The sequence below is a fragment of the Coloeus monedula genome, assembly GCF_965178545.1.
Source record: "Coloeus monedula genome assembly, chromosome: 9".
Lineage (NCBI taxonomy): Eukaryota > Metazoa > Chordata > Aves > Passeriformes > Corvidae > Coloeus > Coloeus monedula.
The window spans coordinates 20,147,565-20,173,871 of NC_138789.1; the positions used below are offsets into that span (position 1 = coordinate 20,147,565).

Below are 26,307 nucleotides of genomic sequence, written 5' to 3' on the forward strand. Positions count from 1 at the left end.
AAAGTGATAAAATAATCCTAACTTCTTGTTGCATATGTCTAACACTTTTCAGAATATTGGTATCAAAGTGTACGTACAATAAAAATTACCTAATTTTCATAAAATTTCTGTATAAATATATCACCTCTCTCTACATATATACTCTCCTTACAGTGATTTCTGTAAGTAAGTTGTTTTAAATTGCATTTGTCAGAAGTTTGGGTTTATCTTAATTTCTGTTAGAAACCTTCCTTTGCAAAGGCAAGTCTCAGGTCAGAATACTTGTGCAGAGCACCCTGAAATTACACCAATAAAGTTATTAAAATTCTGATGTACATATTTGCAAATCATCTTGTATTTTCAAACAGGGATTGATAAACTGCACAGTTCTCATTCCAGTCGTCCTTGCTTAGCATCACCTATTGCTCCCCATACATCAAATACAAACTCATCTGGAAAGGCAAAGTCTCCAAGAGCTTCATCCAATGCCACTGCAAATTCATCTGGGTTTTTCTTGTCTCTTCCAGCTTCCACAATTGTTGCAGCTAAAGAGCAACAAAACAAAATAATGTAATTATCATGAAAGCGACAGCTAACACATAGGGCCAAGACAGCTTTGGGATGTCTTTTTTCAAAACCTGGTAAGGTCAGCTTAGGGAGATGCAAAGTCTACCAGATGAATTTAGGATTCAACAGGATAAAGTTTGTGCTTATGCCTCATGAAAGTGAAAAAGTTATTTCTGAAAATCTCAGCCAGGTGGTTCAAACTGTGCAGAAGCAAGAGAAAGGCCTTGCTGCTGTGCACGATGAACTGGAGCCACCAAACACTAGGAACATCTTGGTATCCAGGAAAATAAAAGCAGAGGTGTGATACAACAGAAGTAAACTCTGGTATCTTCTATACCAATACTGTCCAGCATTTTCTTTTATTTAACAAACAAGTACCAGAATTTATCAAGTGTCACATCTGTTTTGAAACAGCTACACTGGGGCTGCTGCTTGGTACTCACTCCTTGGCTGCTGTGCTCATCCCTCACCTTTTGCTACCGCAGTTTCTCAGATTCTAGGACAACTTAGAAGTCTATCCCAAACAACACTGGATGCTGGCAACCCATGGATATTAGAGCAAATGAAAACTGTGAGGGCTCAAACCTCTCTTGATCACGACACCTGCACCTCCATGAGGGGTGAGAAGAGTCGGTGTACAGGTTTCTCCTGGTTAAGCTGGGCCCAGAGAACCACTGGCAGCAAGCTACCAGGGTTTGAGGGATGCAGAATGCTCTGCAAGACACAATCGGCACAAACAGCACTGCTGAATACAGTTTATTTTCTGACCTGTATTTCTGTTCCACAGCCTCTGTTCAAATTCACAGGAAAATGATGGTATTATATGAGATGAAACCTCAAAATCTGCTTCATTTTGTGATTACTTTACACACCTGCCTTAAACTGCAAGATGTCCTCCATCTTTTGTTAAATATCAAATAACCACCACTTTCTCCTTAAGCATATCAAATTCAAGCATCATAGTGAAGGATTTGATAGCTTCTAGCCTTTTCTCAGAGGAATATCCAAATGCAAAACACATAATACAGTGCCTGAGAAAGGGAAGGAAGTTTTAAAGTCACAGAAAAACATCTTCACTGGGGCAGTCTGCCATCTACCACATGCACTGTATTGAATCAGCATGGCAAAATCTCTCTGATAAAAACAAAAATAAATTTTCCCTACTCTGAACCTTTACTAAATTTATTTAATTTTATTTTGTTGACCTAAAACTCAGCTCAAATTTATTGACAGTTATGAACTTCTGGCAAACAGTACTTGCTGTTGTGCAAACATGTAACAAGCTGTAAGCAAGCTTGAGCCATATTCCACATTGTAAACGTCAACAACAGTAATTTTGAGGAAACTTGATGTTTTGGTTTTAACTGTGTTCAGATGTGAGGCTCCAAACACAATAAAAGTGTGTCAAACTACACAAAGTTGTCCAAGGAAAATTTATGCAAATCTTGACAAATAAACTGCTGTGATGGAGGCAGTTCAAGGGTAACCAAGCTTCCCAGGCACCACTAGTGGTTCTCAAGGGCACTCAGGACCAGTTTCCTGCCAGAAGAAACCCTATCCCTGTTGCACTTATTCTCTCTGTGTCCCCCATGAAGTTCCTGGGACTCTGATTCAGACAAGTCTGGATGGGAAATGGGCATTAAAGAGGGGACTCTTTCCTGACAGGTGGAACACAAGGATTTGTCCTATCAGTGCCACTCTATATTCCCTGTCAATGTGGCATAAGAAGGTACTTACAGGGGTGGAACCCTGGAGGTAATGAGGTGAAGGGTATAATTGACACTTCACAGATTTCTGGATTTGAAGCAGGGTATGAATGTACTTTTTACAGACACTGGGAGAAGGGTGGAGAGAAAAGAGCTGTGTAAGGTGATGTAAGAGCAAATATGTCAAGATATTGTTATACCAGATATTTAGAGAAAGCTGCCATCAAGAAAGTAAGGATCTACACAAGTGTTCAAGCAGTGTGGGAGTGAGGAATTTAGCTATTTTTAAGATAAATTGGCCAAGAGATATGGAAGAACCATATGACACAGCAGCAATAAAACAAGACAACACAGCATATCACAATCCAGCTGTCCTAGCTGAAGGTTCAGAATTGCATGTAACAAACTGTCATTAACAGAAGGTGTAACTTCAAACACAACTTTCTTTAAAGATTTAGCTTCCCAAATAATGAAATAGAATCTAAAAACTAGTTTATTACAGATTTACAAAACTTGAAAACAAAATCCACTAAACTTAGCTGATCAACTTTCAACCCAGTCAATCAGGAATCAGAACATCACTGTCGTGCTAGAGCAGCCTCAAAAAAAGCTGTCTTCATCTGTATTGAGTAAGTCTAATCAGCACTGCCAGGGCACATTTAATGTACTGTATTTATTAAGGCACATTCGCATTCCCAGATCCACCCGATGGAATGAAACAGGCTTCTCGGAAAGCCTGAGGGACCGGGCGCTTTCGGCAGCGCGGTGCTGACCTCCAGTGCCAGCGCGGCTGTACTGCCGCGCACCGCCCTTCCCTGCGGAGTTCCGCGCAGCACCCGCGCCACCCGCGCGTCCGACAGCGCGAAGCCGAGCCCTGCTTCACTACTTCCATCCAGAAATGCTAAAGCTGGCCAGCCTTCTCTGCCACCCGTGAACACATTCCTGTTTCCCCAGGTAGCTGCCACAGCTGCGGGACGGCATCCCCAGGGCGGCACAGCTGTGTTCACACAGTGACATATGCAACGTGGAATTCCCAAGGCAAATCAAAGCCCACTGATTTGCCAAGGCATTTAGCAGATACTTGCCAGCTAGAAGAAAACTTTACTGGTTCTCAGAGGGTGACAGCTTCGTGCCAAATTGTCTCCACTCCCCTCCCCTTTCCCCACTGCTTCTTGTAAGAGCTGCACAATAAGTGATTACAGGAATTTTATTCCAATAGAATATTTTTCCACAGTCAAAAGAGCCTCAATTGTTTTTAGATTTTCCTTTATTCATTTCACTTCAGGCAATGTGAATATCTGATAAGTTTTTGCACAAAATGTGAAAAGTTCAGCAATCTTAAAAGTGATGAAAGGAATTAGAAGTCTTGTCAACTTTAACTGAGAAGCTCAATATCGGACTTCCCAGAATATGAACAAAGTAGTATGTTGGCTTTTTAAATATAGATCCTTTAAAATAACTTCAAAGATCTTTCACAAAATCCTTATTTTCACTTTTAATAGACACATGGGGCACAAGCCATGAAAGCTACTTTCTGCCTGCCATTCTTATTATCTACCTTACATAGTGGTTTTGCTACCTATATCCTACACTGTAACTTCTGAAAAAGCTTTTTTCAGATGTCTTGACAGAAACCTCCATATTTATTTAGCTGTAATGCTATTAGAAGCTTTGCCTTCATCAAAAGGTAACAAATATTATTATCCAGTCCTGTCACTCTAAAGCAGAAAATGAAGCATGCTATTGCAGTTTCCAGTATTTAAGATTAATTGTTTTAAGTTTCATGTTGAATACTGTCAGATCTGGTACTCAAGAACTATAAGAAATATTTCTTCTTGCTCCTTTTTCTTAAGTACTAATTCTTCTTGAAGTGAAGAAATTGTTTTGGTTTTTTTTTTGTTTAACTGGACTTTCTGTCCTTCCTTTTTTCAAAAAACTCCCATTATTCTTTCAGAGTAAATGAATAGCCATAAACAATATACCCCAGCATGTATGCAATAAAATCCTTTGGGAAAGGAAGTCTGGTGAAAGGAGGAGAAGAAAACAACAGATTCAGGGAGAATATCACTTCAGTTAAAGCATTTAGAGATAAAAACATCTACTGAATATTGACGGTTTGGATTTGTGAGCCAAGAGAAGAAACTTCGGTGACAAAACAGTTTTAAACCTGTTAAGATATTTTGACTAGATGGTAAGTTTGAAAAATGAAGCCAAAGTGTAGAAAAGTAGTTTTTAAATTTTTTAAACAAAGACAGAATATGCAAGGATATTTCAGCCTGATCTCAGTGATGGAAGGTTATGAAACAGACTTCTTGTGTGTCATCACACAGCACGTACAGGACAAACAGGGGATCAGGCTCAGCCAGCATGGCTTTAGGAAAGACAGGTCCTGCCTGACCAACCTGACCTCCTTTTATGACCAGATGACCCCCCCATGGATGAGGGAAAGGCTGTGGATGTTTCTACCTGGACCTCAGTAAAGCCTCTGATACTGTCCCCCACAGCTTTCTCCTGGAGAAGCTGGCAGCCCATGACTGCACCAGGGGATGTTCAGGTTGGACATCAGGAAAAATTTCTTCCCTGAAAGGGTGGTTAAGCATGGGAATGGGCTGCACAGGGAAATGGTGGAGTCACCATTGCTGCAAGTGCTCAAGAAATGACTGGGTGTGGCACTTAGTCTATGTTTAGTTGGCATGGTGGTGTCTGGACAAAGCCTGAACTCGATGATATCAGAGGTCTTTTCCAACCCTAATGATTCTATGATATGTCATGTCTGATAATATTATAGGGAGCAACAGAGAGGAAGTAATCATCCAAAAGTAGAAAGGTAGAACAAAGGAGAACAAAGTATCAGTGGATGAAGCCAAAAGATGCGGAAAAATATTTGGACAGGAAGCCCTTTTTGCCATCATTTGCAATTGGTAGCATCCTGGGGTTAGATCCAGGCTTCCTCCCACCAAGAACTTTTGGGATTAAATATAGTCCATAACAATTCAAGTCTTACTGATTTAAAAAAATAAATGCCAATATTTTTCACTAGCGCTGTTTCCTGAGTCACTCCTATTAATCAGCTGTTCAAATTCCTTTATCAGAAAGCACCCATAGAATTTAAAATAACCTGAATTATCTTTCAGCTGTGCATTTATGTTTTAAAGAATGCTGAAGTCAAGCCTTGGCCCAGTTTCTAATGTGCCCATAAAATGGCTGAGGAATAAATTTCAGAGCCAACTGTCCCTTCTGTGGATTAAGTCCAGTTTTCAGTAAAAAAAGAGCAAGGAAGTAAAAAGGTAAAAATGCATCCAAAAGCAGGTATGTAAATCTCAACAGCATTTAGAGCTCTCAAAATAAAAAACTGTGCCAGAAAAAAAGATCATGCATTTTCTTTAACAATTTCCAAGTATTTTGCTCCAGCTCAGGGATTTGTGTGTAGATTTAGTCAGCCATTCTTGAAACTGTCAAGATACTTAACCATGCAAAAATTAAGGGCTTTATCTCACCTTTAATTCTGTCTGTAATTTAACATCAGTTTTTCTTTCCTTTCTTTCCAACTTATGTCTTAAAACTGGGGCACTGTTTTAGAATTCAATCACACCATGGAAGTGTCATTTTAATCGAGATGAAAGAGCAACATTAACTGACATCCAAAGATTCTGACAAACAGAAGTGCATGGAAGTGAGCAATGATTGAGATCTTAATCACTTGTCAGCTGCACATTGTGATGACTTGCATTTTCAACTAATCTGGCTTGAGTAATGAGTGAAATTTCAAGCTAAGTGATGATTGGCATTCTCTGAATGAATCTTTTCCTCATATTTCATTTTCATGGGTGACTGATCACATCCAGTATGTGAAAAACTGACATGTGTTAATTGAACAGATTTGTGACAGGTGATTAGCTCTCCTTTCCTAAAGAATCCTAGAGCTGTTTAATTGTTTTTAAATTATAAAGTTGGGGGGGGTTTTGTCATCACCGTTGGCTGTTGACTCTCAGATTCGAACTTCAGGATACTGCTTCAAAGGTGCAAACTAAAGCTACTAAACTAAAACTATGAAACCTATAGTCTGTGATTTCTGACAGCTTCTCTTGGTTTCACTACCTTTTGGGGAGGAAAAAAAAGAAGTGAGGGACAAAACCACCGAGCTGGGAAGAAGAGAGCCTCTCTATGAACAAAGACCTCTTCCTTCTTTAAGTATTCTTTTAAGGCATTTTTTAAATTTCCGAACTACATACTGAAAGATGAAGGGTGTTAGATCTTTTTGGGGGGGGGGGGGGGCAGAAATTCAAGGAATTAATGGGAAAACTCTACCAGGTGCTTGGCTATTAACTCAGCCATATGTCTTGAAAGCTGAACTTCTCAGTCTAGTGTGCAAGAGCCATCCTGTTTACAGTACTGAGAGCCAAAAACACAGGGAACACCAGTTCCCACAGGACTGTTCCCATGGACACCAAAAGCAGACCACCTTAGCTGCTTATTCCTGTAGGGCAAGGAGCCTGGGGACCTTGGAAGTAACCTGCAAGGACAGCAGCTTCCAGAAGCCCAGCCTGAGCCAGGATTGCAACAGCTGCAGGACAAAAACAGCTCCCAGAGGGACAGATGGCACAAGACTCAGAGCTTTGAAGCCTGAGCCAGAGATGGACTGCGGCACAGAGGTTGCAGGAGTGAGACAGGCCACGGAATCCTCCCTAACCTAAACATGGATCAGCACCACACAGGCCTCCCAGGAGCATATTACATGGCAGAGCATCACATATTAGAGTTGCTGGGAACAGAATTTTTGAGAACTTCTAGTTTGCTGGGAACAGGAAAGTTTAGATAGAACCAACAAAATAGAACTCAAGTTTTCAGCAGCTCTGCTCTCTCTTCTATGCCAGGAAGCCCACTTCTACCTTAGACTGAGGGACAAATACTGGTTTACCTACCATTTTTCTTTCGAGAAAACTAGTAGAATCTGCCAATCAGATGCTTGCTGGTAGGAGCAGCCAGCAAAAGCCTTTTGGCTATTCAAATAACCACCTTTTGTTCTCATTCCTCTGTGCTAACTGCTGCCCCTCCAGCCCTGCTGCTTTGCTCTCTGGAGCTTCATGCCAGACTTATTTTCTCTTCTGCTTTGCCTTCTCCACTTCTCTCTCATGAAAGCTTTCTTTTCAAGATCACATTTAGCTTATCCTTTCTTAATTCTTGGCTGATTTTTTTTTAAGATATTACCATAACAATAAATACCTTCCTCTTTGTCTCAGTATGAGCAGTTCCACAAGATCCTAGGAGGACTACACCAGCCACAGCTGGCTACAACAGCTAGACTGCAGCTTCTTCCCACACAGGCAGAAATTCCTATTTAGTTGTTGTCAGAATAACAAAAAAAGCAACAGCTACAAGGACAAGTTTGGTGCATCTTTAAGGAACTTATGACACTGGGGTTAAGTAGTTTCTTTCATTATAAATCGATGGTGCTAACAACTAGCAAATATTCTACAAGTTTTCTCATGTTCTTCAGAACACAGGTTTTAGAGAATTTGATCAATTTGTGCAATTATCCTGTCAGTTCCCCTGCTATTATAGTTGCTTGTTCACTGATGAAGATCTCAGGTTCAAACTTTAGCAATCAACTTTGGTGTGTCTACGCCAAGAGGCAAAAAAGCAAATAAACATACTTATCCTTAGGAATCCTTAATCATGGCACACACGAGATCCACTAAGAAAATATAAGTCAGAAAGAATACAGTGGTGACAGTTATAGCAAACAACTAAAAAATTCAGGCAAAAGTGTATAGATAATGTGCAGGAAGAATAGAGGATTGATTAATTAATTACATCATAAGGATTGAAGTGGGAGGGAGAATTCCTTTATCAGACAAACACATTTGTAGAAATACAGGCAAGTTTTTGAGACTGCATGCTGGACAAATTTTGTTTCACTTACATCCAGACTTAAGTACTCAATAAATTTTAGACTAGAGAAAATGAGAAATTATTTAGTTTTGTAGTAATGTATCTGCTAAAAACTCACCTAATTCAACGTCTCTTATGCCCATGTATGTTTCAAGAAGCTCATCCACTTTTTTAATTGCTTTTTCTTCAACTTCAGTTGGCTTTGTTGGAATAAAGGGAGAAAAGTACAGAAGTATGATTATATCCATGCAGATTTCAAAATAACCAGCGATGTGCCAGTGATTATCCCTACTCCCATCTTGGCCACCAAGACTTACAAAATCTACAAATAAAACACACTATTCCGCTCTCTTTCCCTCTTCTCAGAAACATGAGCTTTCCTCCTAATATCAAGTCACACAGCTCACATGTTCAAACTGAGCAGGGGCCTTATATCTCCTGTTAATACAGATCTTCATCAAATCCTCAACAGCTTTAGAAGAGCCCAGAACAAATAACATTTATTCACCAAACTCTAATCCTGGTTTTGCACAAATTCATATCAATGTATCTAATTAGCCTCTCCTAACAACAACCCTTACACCAACCACATACACTTCACAGTGTCAGAAACGGAACCAAGTCTTCAACCATCCCACCTCTTTTTTCATCCCCTTCCCTCTTTTCAGCCCTCCTTGGTCTACTCTGCCTTGAATTCATCCATGTAATCCACGACATCTAAATATAGGTTCTCTGCTTCCAGGTTCCTCAGCTCCATCCTATCCCTGCTAGTCATCAACTTTAGTCGCTCTCTTTTGTCCCACAAGCTTTGTAACGTCCAGATTTTCCATCCTACTTATCAGCCTTGGGGAAGAATAAATCAGAAGCTAGGTGATTAAACTACTGAAGGGCATACACCACACCATACCATTTCCTCCACAGTAGCAGGGCCTTTGGCTCTCAGGCGAAGTGTTTCTCTCCCTTTGGAGATCTTAGCCTCTGACAGAGTTCTACCTTTGGTCCTTGGTTCCAGCTTTTCTAAAGACAAAAAAATAACAAAAGTAAAATACCAAACAGAACTAAGTATACAGTACAACAGAATATGATGTATCTGCTTTGGTTATTACATTATCTTCACATTTTATTCTAATCAAGATCCAGACTATGTAAAAGTTTAACTATAAATTAAGTGTTTTCTAAGTATAGCTTTGCTGACATTTTGTTGTCTTTAAATTCTGGTATCTGCTCAACTGCACTGAGGCTAGGACTTCCACTGACCAATATATCTAAGCAGGCCTATGGCATTTATTTCATATGTGCACCATGTGTAATTTTATTTCCTCATTCTACAGAAAAGTGTAAGTATTTACACCTTAGTATTAGGTAACAGCTGAAGTCACCAGCCAACTGCTGATTTATTCTGGTCTTTACAGGCAGAACACATAGCAGGTTTAGCATTGCAACATTTCCATCTTTCTCTGATGCAATGGTGCAAACACTCCTGCTAAGCAGGTGATGATGAGCCACACTGAGCTGAGCTAACAATTTGCTTATCAGCAGTCACAGAGGTGAAATGTCCATAAGCAGACCAGCAGGAGTTTTTCCACTGGTTTCACCGAAATTATTTCACAGCTGATAAATCTCTACAAAGAGTATCTGGGTTTACACAGAGTTTTTTACCTGAATTCAGCCTTTCTTGTTTAATCCTGGGCAAGGGCACCCCAGTTAGTAAATGGAGTGTGGAATCATGTAAGTTTGGGGTTTCTTGTTCCAGGACACAATTTTACATTCAAGAGTTGCAAGGCTTTAATTTACTCACTGACATGGGAGTTACATAGTGAATCTGGAAAGTGCTAGAAGAGAGTTGATAATTTTGCAGAGCTGCTTTTAATTGTCCTGTTTTCTCTAACAGATTATTCTTCCTCTTAATAGCAGGCCTTTCTAATAAGCTCTTCTTGAAGGCAAGGCTTTAAGATGTGATATTAATTTTGCTCAGATAGATTTCAACTCGTCATTCTTGCATAAGCAGTAACAAATCTAGGTTATTATGCTGAATAGGTCTTGAAAAGTAAATTTTATTAGCTTTTATTTTACAAATAGGTATGTCACAGTCTCTTTTTATATATTCTTAAGATCAACACTTTTTCTTAATCCTTTTATTGCTTCAAGGACAGTTTAAAACATCCTTAAGATTGTCATAATTTCTGCTAGATTTGTTTTGAAAAGTCATTCCTGATAAAAAACCCCATATTTTTCAAATTCTGTCACCATTATCACCTTAGAGGTCATGATTTGACACAATCTTTATTTGCAGTACTTCAGACCAAAGCACTCTGGCTATCACAGAAACTATTTTTCATGTTGACATAATTAAAGTGCAGAGTTTGTGTTATGCTGCCTTTACTTTGTTTCTATTAATTATTCACAATTCATAGAGGGCCAGCTTGTGACTGGTACAAATCTTTAATTCTGTGCTATAAGCCTTGCCTAGAGTAGCTGAGACAGCCTGCATGTCCATAGTAGAAAGATATCCAATCACTAAATTACACTTCTTTCACATTCTGTTGAGAGGAAGAAAAATGAAAATAATTTCACACAGAGGCTTGTGTCTCATTTCTGTACCCTCATCAAATTCCACTGAAATTAACAGGAATTCAGCAGCTACTTGTCCAGCAGGATCTTGTTTGTCATGTCCTCTGGGGCTATTCTTGAATAAATTTGTGCCTAAAGCCCAACTGTACCTAAGGCTATAGGCAGGACCTTCTAACCTACTGAGGACTGCAACTTGCAAGGTAATTTCTGTAGGGTAAAAAATAACATGCATCTTCCAAAAATCATTTCACAAAACTCTGGTTGCCTCTCAATAGCAGAAAAAAGATATTTTCATGAAATTAGTGCATTTTCTCCTCTACATCTCAGGCAGACTAAAAGGTATCTTAGTCACCTGATTAAAGTAAATACTACTAAATAATGGCTGAAGTCATCAATCAAATGCTGATTTACCCTGCTCTTTACAAACAGACTGTGTAACACTAAGCATTGGACACAAATTATAGGCCCATATTAAAGAAAAGGTATGGCTGCATTACTAATTTTGATAGACTACTTATGCAAGCCTTTAGCATAATGTATAACATACACGTTTACTTAACAGGAGTATTGGCTTATACACAAACACATTCGAGATCAGCTCATAACCCTATTCTTCACAGAAGCACCAAAAGCAAAAAGAAATCCTTGCATTTCTCTCATTTTCAATTCCTGCTGCTATTCTGACACCAAGTGTCAAGACTGGTGTATGACAGTAGCTGTAAACTACTAACACATAAAAAAAATTTGAAAAATAAACATTTAGAATTTTTGCTGCTGTCGTGAAGACAGTGATATTGAATTGACTGTTATTGCAGATATGCAGAAGAACTCATAAAAATTTATGATTTAGCACTATTTTGAGGTTTTTATTACAGGATAATGCTACATGGTTTGGGGGAGATACAAAAAATAGAGATAATAAGAATTGTAACTCGGTCTCTGTTTTGACTGCCTGAGCAAAACCAACCTTGTTTGTTTGCTTGCTACATTGATAGAATTAATATATACAAGAATTCACAGTAGGTATGCATTCATCCTATTTAAGCAGCACTTGCTCACAGCATGCAGGTGGCAAGTAGAGACAGAGCTTTGCCATTCTGCTTTCTTCCAATTCTGAGTACACCTGCTGCATGATTGGAGATCCAAAAAAAGGCTGGGGAGAGGGAGAACAGGCAGGCAGGCAGCAAAGGAGGTGCTCTGGGGAATCCCAGACAGTGTTTTCTGCAGCCTCCTTCAGCATTAGAAAGCACAGACCCCAGTAAAGGGCACAGAAATAAAAAAGTCTGACACACAGAACAACAGGGATTATGAATCAATAGATGAAAAAAGGAGTTTCAAGAACCAGGACATTAGTGAAGTAATCTATGCCTTAAAACTGTACCTATGAAACCATTCCTGTACTTATTTTGCAACATCATGTAGTGGCAAAAGAAACTGAGACAAAGGCTCAGGCTGAGGTAACCCACACCCAGATGAATGCTGGAGAAAGCAAGATGGAAGAAAATCCATTCATAAATCTTCCACTTCAAAGGAAAAGACCAAATGTACTTCCTTGTAGTCATTATGTTACCTTAGGTGGACACCTGTCTGCACTCTGAAAACAAACTTACAATGTAATGCAATGTTGGGATTTTACTATCAAGGTGTTTTACTGAACAAGGTGGAGAGTTAGGTCACTCACCAAATGCTTTCAAAGGCTCTACCAGCTCCAGCTTAAACTTCTGACCTTTCTCCAGATCTTTTAGCATTTTGGCAACTTCATAATGGCGACGCTCTGACACATTTTTTCCATTTATGGTCTCTATGTGATCACCCACGCAGACTGTTTTGGTTTGGTCCATAAGGCTGCCTTCTTTGATTCGCTATTGTTTAAAAAAAAGCACCACCAGAATTAGAAACATTTCTTTAAAAGGTGATAGTTTTTAAGAGGTGACACCACGGAGTTTCATGAATCTCAGTTAACAATATCAATACCACTGAGCTTATTACTCCAGCAATGTGTTTTGTCTGTAAGATTATCATAAAACATATTTTGAAAAGCATTATTTTTCAAACAAAGTATTTTAATAAGCATTGAATATAAAATCAGCCGGGGGAAAAAAAGGAAGCAACCATACTTCAGAAATTAAGGTTCTGAATAACCTAGTATTTTTTGTGCTTTAAAACTGATCACAGACATCTCAGTAATGTGAATGTTTATTCAAGTTTTGGGGTTTTTTTTATTTAATAGCTTGACAAGCATAGGAGCAGAATTTTTCTCTTCTCAAGTATGGTCCAGGGACTTAAAAATGTGTTATATAGTAAAATATTACATACTGTAAAGGGCTGATCTTAATAAGACCCATCCCCAGTGGTGAAACTACTATTTTTCTCATCAAGCTATACAGCTGTATATTAAAGGATTTCCTCTGAAATAATAAAGAATAAGAAAATCTTCTAACTGCCATATCATGGAAAATACAAATAGTCTAAATGTCATAAAAGAAGTTACAGCTTTTGTGAAGTGTAATTTAAAAATTATGGGCAAAAACTTTTAAAATATCTCTATGATTTATCACACTTTCAATTTCAGTGATTCTGCTTATTGTTGTTACATACTGTCATATTTGTTCATCATGTGCTTACATCACACAAACCATTATTATATGGCTATTAAACAAAAAAGCTGTGACATAGTAAAACACCTTATATTTAGCAGAGATACGAAGTTCCTTCTAATGTGTTCCTGATTAACAATCATTTCAACAACGACTGACGTTGTTCAGGCTAACTCTGAGTGAGGTAACAGTGAGACAAGGCAGATAAACATATTGCCACCTCCTACTGTAACAGCCAGCCTAGCTGTGCAAGCCTCCCAGAAGCTGCTTCCAGCCCCTGCGCGCATGTCTGAGCCCACACATGTGCCTCCATCTGAGAGTCAGTGGGAAGTGTGAGAGTGCTCAGTGTCCTACAGTGCACTGCAATGATTTTAAGCTTCAGGCTGAGTTTAACTCTTTATAGCACCAAACAGAAGCCTCGTGGTGAATGCAGATGTGGGTATCGTGCACACCAGAAACCAGGTGCCAAATGAGTTTTCTGTTACTGGGACTCGAAACTGTCCCACCAGGCTTCAGTTAATGTTTAGTCTTCATGTTGAATTCATATTCATTTAGCTTTTCTTCTGTACTTGGATCCCAACACTAAAACTGTTTAAATAATATTCGCTGACTGTTACTTGTGTCACTTTTTATCATCACTCCAAGTTAACTGCCTGAGACAGACAAGCTACATTGTCACAGTAATTAAGAGGCAATTGCCTGTATTTCAAGTGCTCTACAGTCCATTGAAAAGCTATGAGGATCTATATTTCCTATGTAATGCCTACCCCCTTTGATAATGACTCCTTGTACACCACTCAGTCATACTTCAAGTTCTACTGCTGTTCTTTGAATACTAATTTGACTCCTTTTCCCCACCTGCCCATGTACCCCAAAAACAAATTTGTGAAAGCAGAATGACACCAAACTTTGTTCTTGGTAAGGCAAAACAAGATTAAGTTTCATAGGAAAAAAACCTGCAGTTCAGCATCAGGTTTAAAATTGGTTGGGTTACCACATCAAGCCTAGAAACCTCCCTGTTACTCAAAATGCAGTAAAATTACTGCAACCCATAGCAACCTTCAACAACCCACCAATCAGTAAATTTAGTATTAATTTTTAATTAGGAATGGGACATAATTACAACTTTTCAAGGAAAATACACGTATATAAGCAAAAACAGTTCTGTAAAACTTTAGAGACAGTCTCTGCTTAGCCATTTACCTAGACAACCAGTAAAAAAATATGCAGCTTTTACTTTTGTAAATGTGTTTTCTATGCTGGTTTAAAAGATTCATTAGCTAAATATGCAGCAACAACAACAAACAAAGTAAGCTCTTAGAAACTTCTTAAAATTGGTGCATTCCCATGAAGATCACACCATTTTCATTACAATACTTATTATTATTAGACCAGTACAAGGAAAAATATATTTTTGTTCAGAGGAGTTTTACCCTATTTACTGGAAATTACAGCTTGTCTGGCTAACGTGGTGAGGGTTTTCCAGTGTGCTCCAATTGTGCAGTAGTCTATGTGATGGCTGTTCTCTGCCTGTTACCAACCAAGCACAAAGGGAGTGTCACTGCACAGTGCTGCACTCATGGATGCTGGTCACTGAAGCACTGCTTTCAATGCCTTCTTTTAAAATGCCACATAAGCATCAGCATGACTGAATGTTATGGGCTGCATAGATGCCATCACTGGAAGTTCACAGTTGTCTACAAACATAAAAGTTAGGCCAAAATGCTTAGTGAAACCTTCACTGCATCTTGACTTTCACAAACATGACCTCAGTCACGTTTTTCCATGACAAAGACAAGCAAATAGATTTCTAAATCATGTCTTGCTTTATACCCATGGTAGCTAAGGAATGAACAGAAAATACAACCTCTCCATACAAGAAGCTCTGTTTACAATGAGAACAGTGATTGGGGCAGCAGTAATCAAAGATAATTACTAATGCCTCACTAATAATGGGTAATTGGAGTATATTAGAGCAAAGAATCTAAAAAAGGCAGAAAATGTGATTAAGGTTCCTAATACCTAGTCTAGCAAGACGAGTAGCATCATTTCCTCAGCCTCTGGTTGTCTCAAAACATACTACCTCTAGGTCATATAGAAGAGAAGAAGGAAAGCAATTATGATTAATATATTGTGTATGTTACTGCCCATACTTGCTACCCAAGTTAATTGTGGTAAACTGTGTTAATCCATATCCTTGTAATTCACCCTATCTAAGGCAACAATACTGGAAAACTGAAAAACCACTGTATTTGCCCCTACTCTTCTGCCCTGGGAACAGCCAAAGACTGAAAGAACATGATCTCATTATCACATGAGTGACAGAAGTTTTATAAGCATTTAATAAATGACATCAGAAAATCACTTTAAAACAGGAGGGGGCAGATGCAAGCAGTATCTAACACCTACCACCTCAGAGTAGCTTAGGAGATACAATAGTTGCATTGTAAAGCTGATACACATTACAGAAGCAATGAACAAATGAACTAATTTTGAATGACATGCAGTACAGAATAGCTAAACTAATTTTGAATTATATACCTAAAGAAAAGTGACTTTATTCTTTAGTTACCATATATATGATAATAAAGGATTTTATAGTTCTAAAGGATCATTAAAACAATAATTAACCTATTCAAGTAACAGGAGCTTCTATAGAATGAAGTATTTCACTGGTAATTAAGTTTACCTTTATAAAGGCACAGCCAGTTCCATTGTCTGTAATGGTAAGCCCCAGCAAATCATCAGTTTTAAGAACTTCCACTTCTTTTCGCTGTCCTTTCACATGGGCAAATATGAAATCTTCAAGGCCAATTTGTGCACCTAAGAGCTTGTCCATATCAACTTTATGAGTATTCAAAGTGCAAAACATGATCTGTGCAGAAGGAAAGCAAACACATTAACAGTGTATTAGGTTTGGTGAGCTTGATAGGAAGATAAAATGAGAGCACGGTTCAGGCATCCGTGACAGGTCCGTAGACAAAATGATACCTCTTCTTCTCCAGGAGAGGGGATACTCTCCACCCACACACAACAGAAAGCATCAGTAGCTCAAACTGCAGATAAGAGTTGGCAGGGAACACAGGAAAGAGACCTACCTGTGTGAGTAGCCTCATCTCAACACACCAACTCTGAGAGAGGCATCTTGAGCTGGTACAGCTTGCACCGGAGGTTAGAATAAGCAAACTGAAGAGCCATCACCATCTTTTGCTTCATCATTCACCCACCTCAAATTCCACACGATTCAAAGATCACTAGGGACTACTTTAAAACTTGATTGGTTGAAAGCAGTTTAATGGGAAAAAAAAGAAAGCTTATCAAAACAAAATAGTCGTGAGAGAGCATGAAATGTTTTGTATTGCTCCATGTGTTCCTCCATTAGCTCAGAGCACAGTGTGTCCAATGGCCTTGCTTAGTTCCTACCCTTCCCCAGCATGAGTTGGGGCCATGCCTGTTCCAGCTTAGTAAAAGCAAGGCTTAATAAAAAGATCAAATTGCTTCTTTATAAATCAGCTTTTCCGAGGGATTTCCCTTCAGCACTGGGTATCAGACACTCCTTTTTCTCCCTACACTTATGCCAGTTCTTCAGCAGGGAGGTTTGTCATCCTGGGCATAGGCAGGATGAAAGTTATCAGCTGTACTGCCTGGGCACAGAGCTGCTTTTGCCACCTCTGAGCTGCACGGAGGAATTTGGCCAAGCCCAACACACTCCGTCCCAGCTACAGTAACTACACTTCCCTTAGGCTTTCCAAGCTGTAGCAGGAGAGGAGTGAGGGCCAAGGGAACCACACAGCTTCCTCCTGGGCAGCACCCGAGAGAACAGGGCAGCAGCCAAACCACAGAAACTCCGTGCTCCAAGAGAACTTGGAGAATCCCTAGAATCTACTTCACTGAGGAAACGACTCAGGTTTTCCACACCACAACACCACACATGCCTCCTCTTTCCTTCTGGCATCATTGGACGAAAGCAGAAAAATTGAAATGCAAGTCACCAACCTGTTTAAATTGATTCCAGCTAAACAAAGGGTGGATACTTTTACTAATTATTTCACAGAGAGCATTCAAGTTTCTAGAGCTTTCTAGAACTTAGATTCTGTAACTATGGGGGTTTTAATCTTAAAGACTGAAAGTTAATATAGAAATTGTATTTCTTGATAGAGGTCTTGTTTAGTTGTTGTTTTTAAAAACAAAACATACAAACCCCCCCCCCACCAAACAGCCTTACTTCAATGGCTACTTGCTTATCTCATCTAATCCATCAAACATCCACTGCAATCTAACACCTTATTTAACAATGAAAGTCGTAACAGCACACCCTTAACAGACATTAGTTTTATTTGCTCAGGTAATGCAAAGGTTTTCAGTTAAACAGTACTCCAGCAGTAACAATACCTAGAGAAATTCATCTGGTTTTAAGTAGAAAATTGAATTTTATTTTATAAATAAGAATAATAGTCTCTAATGACAAGCTCTTTTTTTAAACCAAGAAATTAAAACAGATGTTATCAAGTTCACATACACATTTTCAGCTCTCTCAAGCTGCATAACTTTGCCAGTTTAAAATGGCAGCTCTATTCCTTGTTCCTGTGATGAATAACAAGCACTGTCTTTACCTTTTAGACATTAGCATCCTTCATCTGACCTTGTCAAACAGACAATCATCTAATAAATACTGTCACACCTTTGAATAGATAAAATTGGCAACAGAGCAGAAATGTGATATTTAGAAACTTGATCCAGAGTTTCTCTTTATAGATCTTCATCTGGATGGCATTCCTACTACAGCCTATAAGTCTGCAGGATTTTTTGTGAGTCAGTTCTGTGCTAACCACAAGGCTCTGAGAGCATCAGCCAGTCAAAAATAAAACTTAAATCATTCTTCATCCTCTTTAGTGAACAACTGCTTTTTCTCAGAACAGATATATGCAAAGAGTAATGTACTAAAGATGTATCTACCCAGAAAGATATACCACTATACCATCTACCAGCATAGCTTTTTTTTTTATCTGTAGCATAGCTTTATTTGTACACAACAGAGACCTATTGATTCAAAAATTATATTTTTTCATAGATTTTACATAAGTTTAATATTGGCACCTAATGACAGATTATATACTTGAATATTTAAACAACAGCTTCCACTTACTCAAACTTTTGAATAACTTTTGAATATTTTTAATAGTAATTTATTTATCCAAAAATGAAGCAAGAAAAAAATTCAATGTGCATTTCTCATTGTTAAGTCTTTTCTGTCCTTACCCTAAACCTTCATAGGCATTTGGTCTTTAACTCAGCATACCAGTGCTGTGATATTTCATGCCAACTTTAGCAAGATATTATAAATCAGAACTGTTACATCAGTCACAAAGTATCTAGGATACCTCCTTCACCAAGAGTTATCTTCTACAGCACTCAGAACAAGGGAGTTCCATGTGGCTGGAGACTAGGGCCTTATGCACAACTTTATGAAATAGATTTGTCCAATAAGATTACTAACAGATTATTCCCTGCATCCATATTTTCAGTTGGAAGAGACCACACTACCCAACAAAACCAGGGTTATACTGTGTGTTATATAAAGAAATGGTATTAGCTAAGAAAAGGTGGGTTACATTATGTGTTATATAAAGTATATATGCAGTACCATATTGCATATTAATGTATATTAATTATACTCTTATCTTCTATATTGAGCTCACACCTTGAGAAGGACTCAACAATAAGTTGATTGATAGATTACATACACAGAAGCTATTGAAAATGTATTAAAAATCTCAGATAACTTCACAGAGGAGATCATAATCCCTTTCTGTTTAAGAGGTAGGGAACTCGGAATTTTAATTCTGAGCAAGATGTAACACCCACTGACATATTTCCCTATATATGTAGATGTCATCATATCAAGAAATCACCAACGCATTTTCTACGTAACTTACTCACTTTATCTTCTCCGAGGAAAATGTGGGAGCCTTGACCAGCTTCAGCAAAACGAAGAATAACCAGCTCCTCCAAGTTCTAATGTGCTTTTGGTACTGTCAGGTATGCAACTTGGTCAATACATTCCAAGTCTTATAAAATAAGCAGGTTTTTACTGTTTGTTTTGGATTTTTCTTTTTTTAACCGAAAGTACACCAGTATTACAGCATAAGTCCTTCCATGTAATTATTTCCATACTAATATTTCAAATTTCAGCTTTCAATTAAAGTATTTGAAAAAGACACAGAAAGCATCACATGCAATACGGGTGTGACATTTAAGCACTGCTTAGGGAAACAATTCTTGCCATAGGGTTGGGAGGAGGTGGTTTGTAGGGAGTGTTAAGTTTGCTCACTTAAAGTATGCAATCTGTAGGCGAGATTGTGAGCAATTTGTTTCAACAGATAAGCATAACAACAAAACTTCCAGCATTTTGGTGACGACAATTTCACAAGCTGACCCTTTTCTCTAAAACCCAAGTTTTAAGTTCAGATTTTTTTATTGTTAAAAGGACAGTTTTGTTCAGAAACACAAGTTTCAGCAGTGGCTTATTTGTCAGCAGTCTTCCATAAAAGTTTAAATTGAACAGGTTTAAATCAAGTACTTCTATGAAAGTTTAATGTGGCACAGCCTCACAGTATACTTGACTGCTAAGCATGAGGAGGCAAGGCCTGTGGAACAACAGCCCACACACAAGCTCAGCAGCTGAACTCTTGTTTCTGGAAGAGAAAGAGGGAGCTGCATTTCTGCCCTTACTGCTGCCAGAAAGGTATCTCTTTTCCTGAGTTATCCTTGTGATGCAAAATTCCTTCCACTGTGAAAGAAACCCTAACCTCCAAGGGCTCTGGACAGATACACCCACTGAGCATTAAGTTTACTTCACCAGCCCCACCATATGTCACCTCTCAAAGCAAACAAAATAATCAAAAGTGCAAATCACGAGTAGACAAACCAAAAGTCCATACAGCTTCTATGGGTTACCATTCCCTTCTCATCTGATCAAGAAATATCCCTGCTACAGCTGGACTTTAATATCCACGTTCTCAGCGCCTGATTAGCTACCCTGAATACTTTAAAGCCCTACCATGTGCTCTCACAGGAGCACACCACCACCAAATGCTTTAACAGACCCACATTGTCCTTCAGTCAGTGCTCATTTATTTATCATACAGGCTGCACTCAGCACTTTCACCCTTACAGGGAACATAACATTCCCTGTTACATTCTTAACAGTCATAGAGGAGTAGTAATCCTAAATGGCCAAAGCAACAGATAAATACTTTTTCCAACTACTTTTCCTACTTCAACCTCCATAGAAAAAATAAGGGTAGATATTTTTATTATTTATGCAAAGAGAAACACACACGTAACTGTGCGTGGGTTGTGTTGTTAGTTGAGAGTTGCATCTATCTATCTATATTTTTTTTAGCTCTGTGCCTTCTTGTTGAAAGCCTGTTGAAGTAAGCAAATTAAAAGTCAACAACGTGATCTACCTCAAACAACACTCATAATAACGATGTTGGAAATGATCCAACTTTTAAAATTTTTTATGTAACTTTAGTCAGAACAAACCCCTGGGTTTGTTCTCCTTTGCCCAAGGGGAGAGGAATTGAAGATTCTCTTAACAAGACTCTTTACCGGGAGAGGCCCGATGAGTTTAACATCCACAGACTGGGAGTAACCAAAAGATACACAGGAGATAAGTGAACATTAATGATCATTAAGGGACATTATCCCCCAACATCACCCCCTGGCACGGTCAGAGACACCTGGTCTGGGAAAAGACTGATAAGAGAACTGAAGAACGAGGACCAAATTAGCATTGAATGCAAATGGATCAATAACCAGTAGGAGATCGAATACTAAGAACTGTGTAATTTAAGACCAATGAAGAAGAATTTGTTTGGGTTTTGTCTGTATAAATGTGTGAAAAGTTCTGATAGAGGATTATGTGTGATAGAATGATTTTCACTGCACAACCCGGACACGTGTAGATGAAATGATTTCTATTGCACATCCTGGCCAGTAAAATATCCTGGCCAGAATAAAGCAATGCCTTAATTCTCTAACATAAAAAGATGTTGTTGGAGAGTTTTTATTTTTCCCAGAATTTCAGTGACAATGACAATCAACTGCTAGTAGCCATATTCACTCCTCCTCCCTGTGGAAAGAACAGTGACATTGGACCAGTAAAAGAGGAAATGGTGGCCATGGTAAAAGTCAGAGAGATGGGCAGAAAGGGAGGCTTCTGCCTACCCCTCAGCTTCAAAAGGGGGAACAGATATATATTCATCGAGGAAGTGATATACCAAGATATGAATATCAATCTAATATCGATATCCAACTGAGATGGACAAAAACTCTCTAACAGTTTAGAGTTAAAAAGTGCATGTTTTATTTGGTGCCAGGCTCTGCGTGGGATAGCTCCCTAAGATGCAGGCCCCGATACAAGCAAACATAGTACCTTTTATTTCCAAAAATTATGAAGATCCAAAATACAAATGCATATTCATAACACTGACACCTCCCATTCTCCACTTCGTATGGAAATGAGTTTAAATGTCATTAAGCATGCGTAGTGTGTGTCCTGAATTGAGTCGGTGGTCTTGAATTGGGTCAGTGGTCCCAAAAAAGATGAAGTAACTCATCTTTCTCATTTTGACCTTTTTGCCTTTCTGAGTTTTAACAATCCTAATTACTTTAGTGACCTCTAAGTTTCTTCTTGCATGACTTTTGGATGGGTTCCCACAAAGGGAGGAAATTGGTAATTGTCCTTGTTCCATACACCAACTTATCCATGTTTCTGCTCCTCATTCTAAGCACAGCTAAGCAAACATGCAAATGACAGATCATCAGTTATTTGGTAATCAGTTACTAACATCTAAAACCCTATTTCAGGTCCAGCTCTCCTAACTACTTTAATTAACTCTCACGGGGCCCAAATTCTTTCCTATTCCACCCATTCCACACAGCTAGCCTATAACTAAAATCTTTATGTTTCTTCTAAATCTATGTTTCAGAAGATGGGTGAAGAATAAAATATCTACAAGAAACGATGAGCACAGGAAAAGCCTCAGAAAGCTGCTGTTATGTCTCACTCCTTCATAGATACCTAGCAAACATCCCCTTTGAAGCTATACCCATCTTGTCCTGTCCCCGTCCTACACTACTCATGATCCAGGTCTGCACAGAAGTTTCTGCCAATGTCTGTCCAACAAATACTGTGTTTTGTATAAGCTTCTCCCTGTCACTGTTGGCAGTCAATCACAGAACCTGGAAAGGATTCTCTAGCAGAAGCTAAACTCAGCTGGTCCTGTGAGATGTGATCCAAGGAGGAAACGAGGTGCTGTAACCATGTGGAGTCAAAAGGAGAAGTGACAGATTACAAGTATAGCTCATTCAGAATCTTATTAAAACACTTGGGCAGGAACTTATCCAAGAATCCATACTCTTGCCTACCCTGCGGTAAACTCACATATCATATTAAATGTATTCACTTCTGCAAAAGTTATCTGAATGCTCTCTACACGGAGCTCTTTCCCACCACTCCCCTCCAACTATTTTCCACCTCAGCCCCTACAGGGCAGAGATCGCTGTGATAGGAGCTGTTTCCAAAGGCAGTCAGGTATCACGCTGCCCACAGGCTTCAGCAGAGCTGGGTCACTGAAACTTTCCTAGACAGGTAACACCTACAAATGGCACTGGAGTACCTCAGCGTCTTTCAGTGTGCCGAGATGTAGCTTCTGGCATTATTCTTTACACCAGATTATCTGTCCAAAAGCAGCTTTAATTAATAGATAATACCATTTAAAATAAATTCTAAATTCATTCATTTCTTGGCTGTTCACTGATCTTTCTTGTCTATCCAAAATTCTATTGCATGACCCTCTGGTCTATGTTCTTCACTCTGCTATGCCACCTTCACACCAGGAAATATTTTTGATCACTACTTTAATTTCACACAATTTTCTTAAGGCCAACTGAATTTCTAGAGTAAAAGATTTTAAGTTCAGTGCCTCTAGCAATAATTCTCTATCCATTTTTAGCAATAAGCCACATTAAAAAAAATAAAAATTAACAAAAGGAATGGAACATTAGGGAGAAAAAGAAAATAAGAAACTTCTCTAGTCTGGCACAAGGCTGGCAATATGTGCCCATGATATGTGGTGCTTCCTCTAAAACCTCTGAGGGTGTCAGATTATACATCTAGCAGGAGAAACAGGAGCACATCTTTCATACAAAATTAAGTTTCTCTGTGAATGCTGTTCTTTCTCAAGTCAGTGGAGCCAAAAGTTCAACAGTGAAAAGAAGAAAACTAAAATAGAAGACAATCTGGTAATTATGAGAATTTGAGAATAAAAGGTATGCCTGAGATGGAACAGAACAAAAGGGGAACAGCAGCTCAGGATGAAAAGAAAACAAAGGAGCAGAAGGTCAGAAAGCAGGTGGGAAGGTCTGGGACATGGGTGCATTGCCTCTTAATTACTTAATGCAACAGTGACTGGTTAAACTGTATTCACTACTACTGCCACTTTCCCTTTACAATTTACTGTTTGAAATGCTACATCAGGCCACAGCAAACTCTCAGAACAAAGCCTGTTGTAGTAGTAGTCTTTACAACTTCTAGAAAAGTCATCTACAAAGAACAAAACAAGTAAAGCTGTACAGCCACACGTAGGCATAATGAAACGTTAGCCCTTTGTTTCAATTTGCCACTCAGAGGTTAAGGTTCACAGTACCACATAGGAAGAACTTGATATGGCCACTACCTTTTAACTAAGAGAAAACAATGCCTTTAAAAACACAAATGAGTCATTATCCAAATAAATGTTTAGAACATGGCTCAGGAAAAAAAAAAAAAAAAAGATCAAAAAGGCAGCTGAGTTAAAAAAAAATCCTGTTACAGACTTAAATAACTCCACCTGAACAGTGAGCCTTTTAAAAATAATTACCTGACAAAGCAGAAAACTTTCCAAATACCACATTCGGCCGAAAATTTAAAACGTAGTATGATTTAGGGCATTTATACCACATCCCCTCCCCTTCCAGTGCCTTCATTCTGGGTATTTACCCTCAGATCCGTTGTCCCTTTTTAAACTGGAATGAAGCAGTCCTTAAGAGCTGTGTCAAACAGCAGCTGGCAACAGGTTAACCGAGACACTGCAGTTTTGGTCAAGAGGACCATTGCTTTTACCATGGAAGAGTTAAACGCAGTCACACTTACATCTTTTCTCGTATGGTAGCGCTCATTTGGAATAAAAAAGGGAGTTTTTATCTCCCAAGAAGTGTAAAGTAGGCACGTCCACACAAGCCCACGACAGAGGATGCCCACGGGCAGGGCGGGTGGCAACAGGCCCGGCGGGGCGCGCCCGCGGCGGTGCCGGCCCTACCTGGGCGGGGTGGATGCCGAAGGCCTCGCCGATCCGGGCGTACAGCTCGCGGGCGCTGCCGAAGCCCTCCACGCGGCCCGTGGGGCTGCCGTGAGCCAGCTGCGTGTGGAACTGCAGCCGCGACGCGCCGGCGGACGGGGCCGGGGCCGCCGCGGGGGCCGGGGCCGCCGCCTCGCTCTCCACCAGCTTGAAGGTCTCCTTGGACTTGTCCTTCTTCTTGCTCCTCAGCCCCAGCGGCATCTTCCACACCGGCCCCACGCTCCTGCGGCCGCCGCGGCCGCCCGTGCCGGACTCTGCCCCCGGCGCGGCACCGCCCCGGCCCCGCGGCCATCGCAGCCGCCAGGTGCGGCCCGACCCCGCCCCGCCCCGCTGCGGCTGCCGAGGGCCGGGGAGCGCCCGGCCGCCCCCGCCCCTACCCCCTCCCGGGCAGCCCGAGGCCGCCGGCGCTGCCCCGCCTGAGCTCAGACCCTTCGCGGGGTCCTTCGCCGACTTTCCACCCACTCACTAGTTCAGGAATTTCTGCTAATAGCGAAGTACTGAATACTGATCAGTATAGATTTATATCCAGGATATAAAAGAAAACCTGGAGTATACAAGGACTTCAGGCAACTCTTTCTCATTTATCACAATTATAAATCTTTAAGGGTTACTACGGCAACAGTCATATAACCAAAGTTTAAGAGCCTTCCTATTGTAGTGGCAACAGCTTTGAAATACTTTTCAAGTTATTTTTAACATTGAATGGATTCAAAACGTTTCCTTCTCTACCGTGAAATAGAGCTACATACTGTACAGTTAGATGTTCACATTACGGGAGACATCTGGGCTCCAAAGTAACTACACTCACCTCAGTGGAACTGCTCCATTTTCAGTAGCGTACTGAATCCACCCAAGATGTGAAGAATACAAAATTCATAAGGCAACATTCGGCACTTCTAAAGGAAACTGCTCTAAAGCCGCAGAGAGAAGCAGCACTGCCTTACCACATCTTCTAACTTTCAGAGTAAAAAAGACAAACCATTGCAGAGAAAAAGGATTCTGCCACATGGAGTCAGATCAGGCAGGCAGAGACAATGAATTATGGTGAGGCAGCCCAGAGTCAAAGTTCTCAGCAGATCTAACCAGAGCATTTCTGATTACATGAAATTACATACAGATTTTAAACTGCTTATGCTCTGAGGTAAAAAAGGTTTGAAGCCAATTTGACTTCAGCTTTTTCAAGATAGCATGTGGTAGATTTTAATGAATGCTCAAAAATGGCTTGTATCCAATTCTAGTAGGAGACAATTGGATTCAATATTGTTATTAATTTTGTAGGAATTTCCACCAATAAAAAACCCAACAAAACTGCACCATAGTGCAGTTACCCCCAGACTTTAATAGCTGACTTTCCAGTTTAGTTTTAAAACACAAAACTTAAACTGAAGGTTTCTCTGAACTTGCAGAACTGTACCTTTTCCCATTACTGCAATGCAATTCAGACAGCATGCTGGCATTCACTGGATGACATTGCAGTGAGACGAAACAGAGATTAACTAACAGTACCAAACTGTTCATCTTAATATTTAGGGAGTTTTGCTGTTTTTCAATTTTAAATAAAAAGCTTCTTTTAAAAGAAGCCTTTTCCCA

The 26,307-nt window shown here is 39.6% G+C and overlaps 1 protein-coding gene across 1 annotated transcript; it reads right to left on the minus strand.

The window, feature by feature from the left end:
• Positions 1 to 369: 369 nt before the first annotated feature.
• On the minus strand, positions 370 to 24,918 carry GIPC2 (GIPC PDZ domain containing family member 2; the record flags this gene model as incomplete). Its single annotated transcript, XM_082287486.1, has 6 exons — positions 370 to 524; positions 8,263 to 8,344; positions 9,052 to 9,161; positions 12,397 to 12,577; positions 16,002 to 16,187; positions 24,679 to 24,918. The coding sequence occupies 6 exons, from the start codon at positions 24,916 to 24,918 to the stop codon at positions 370 to 372; spliced, it is 954 nt and encodes a 317-aa protein (XP_082143612.1).
• Between the last annotated feature and the right edge of the window lie 1,389 nt (positions 24,919 to 26,307).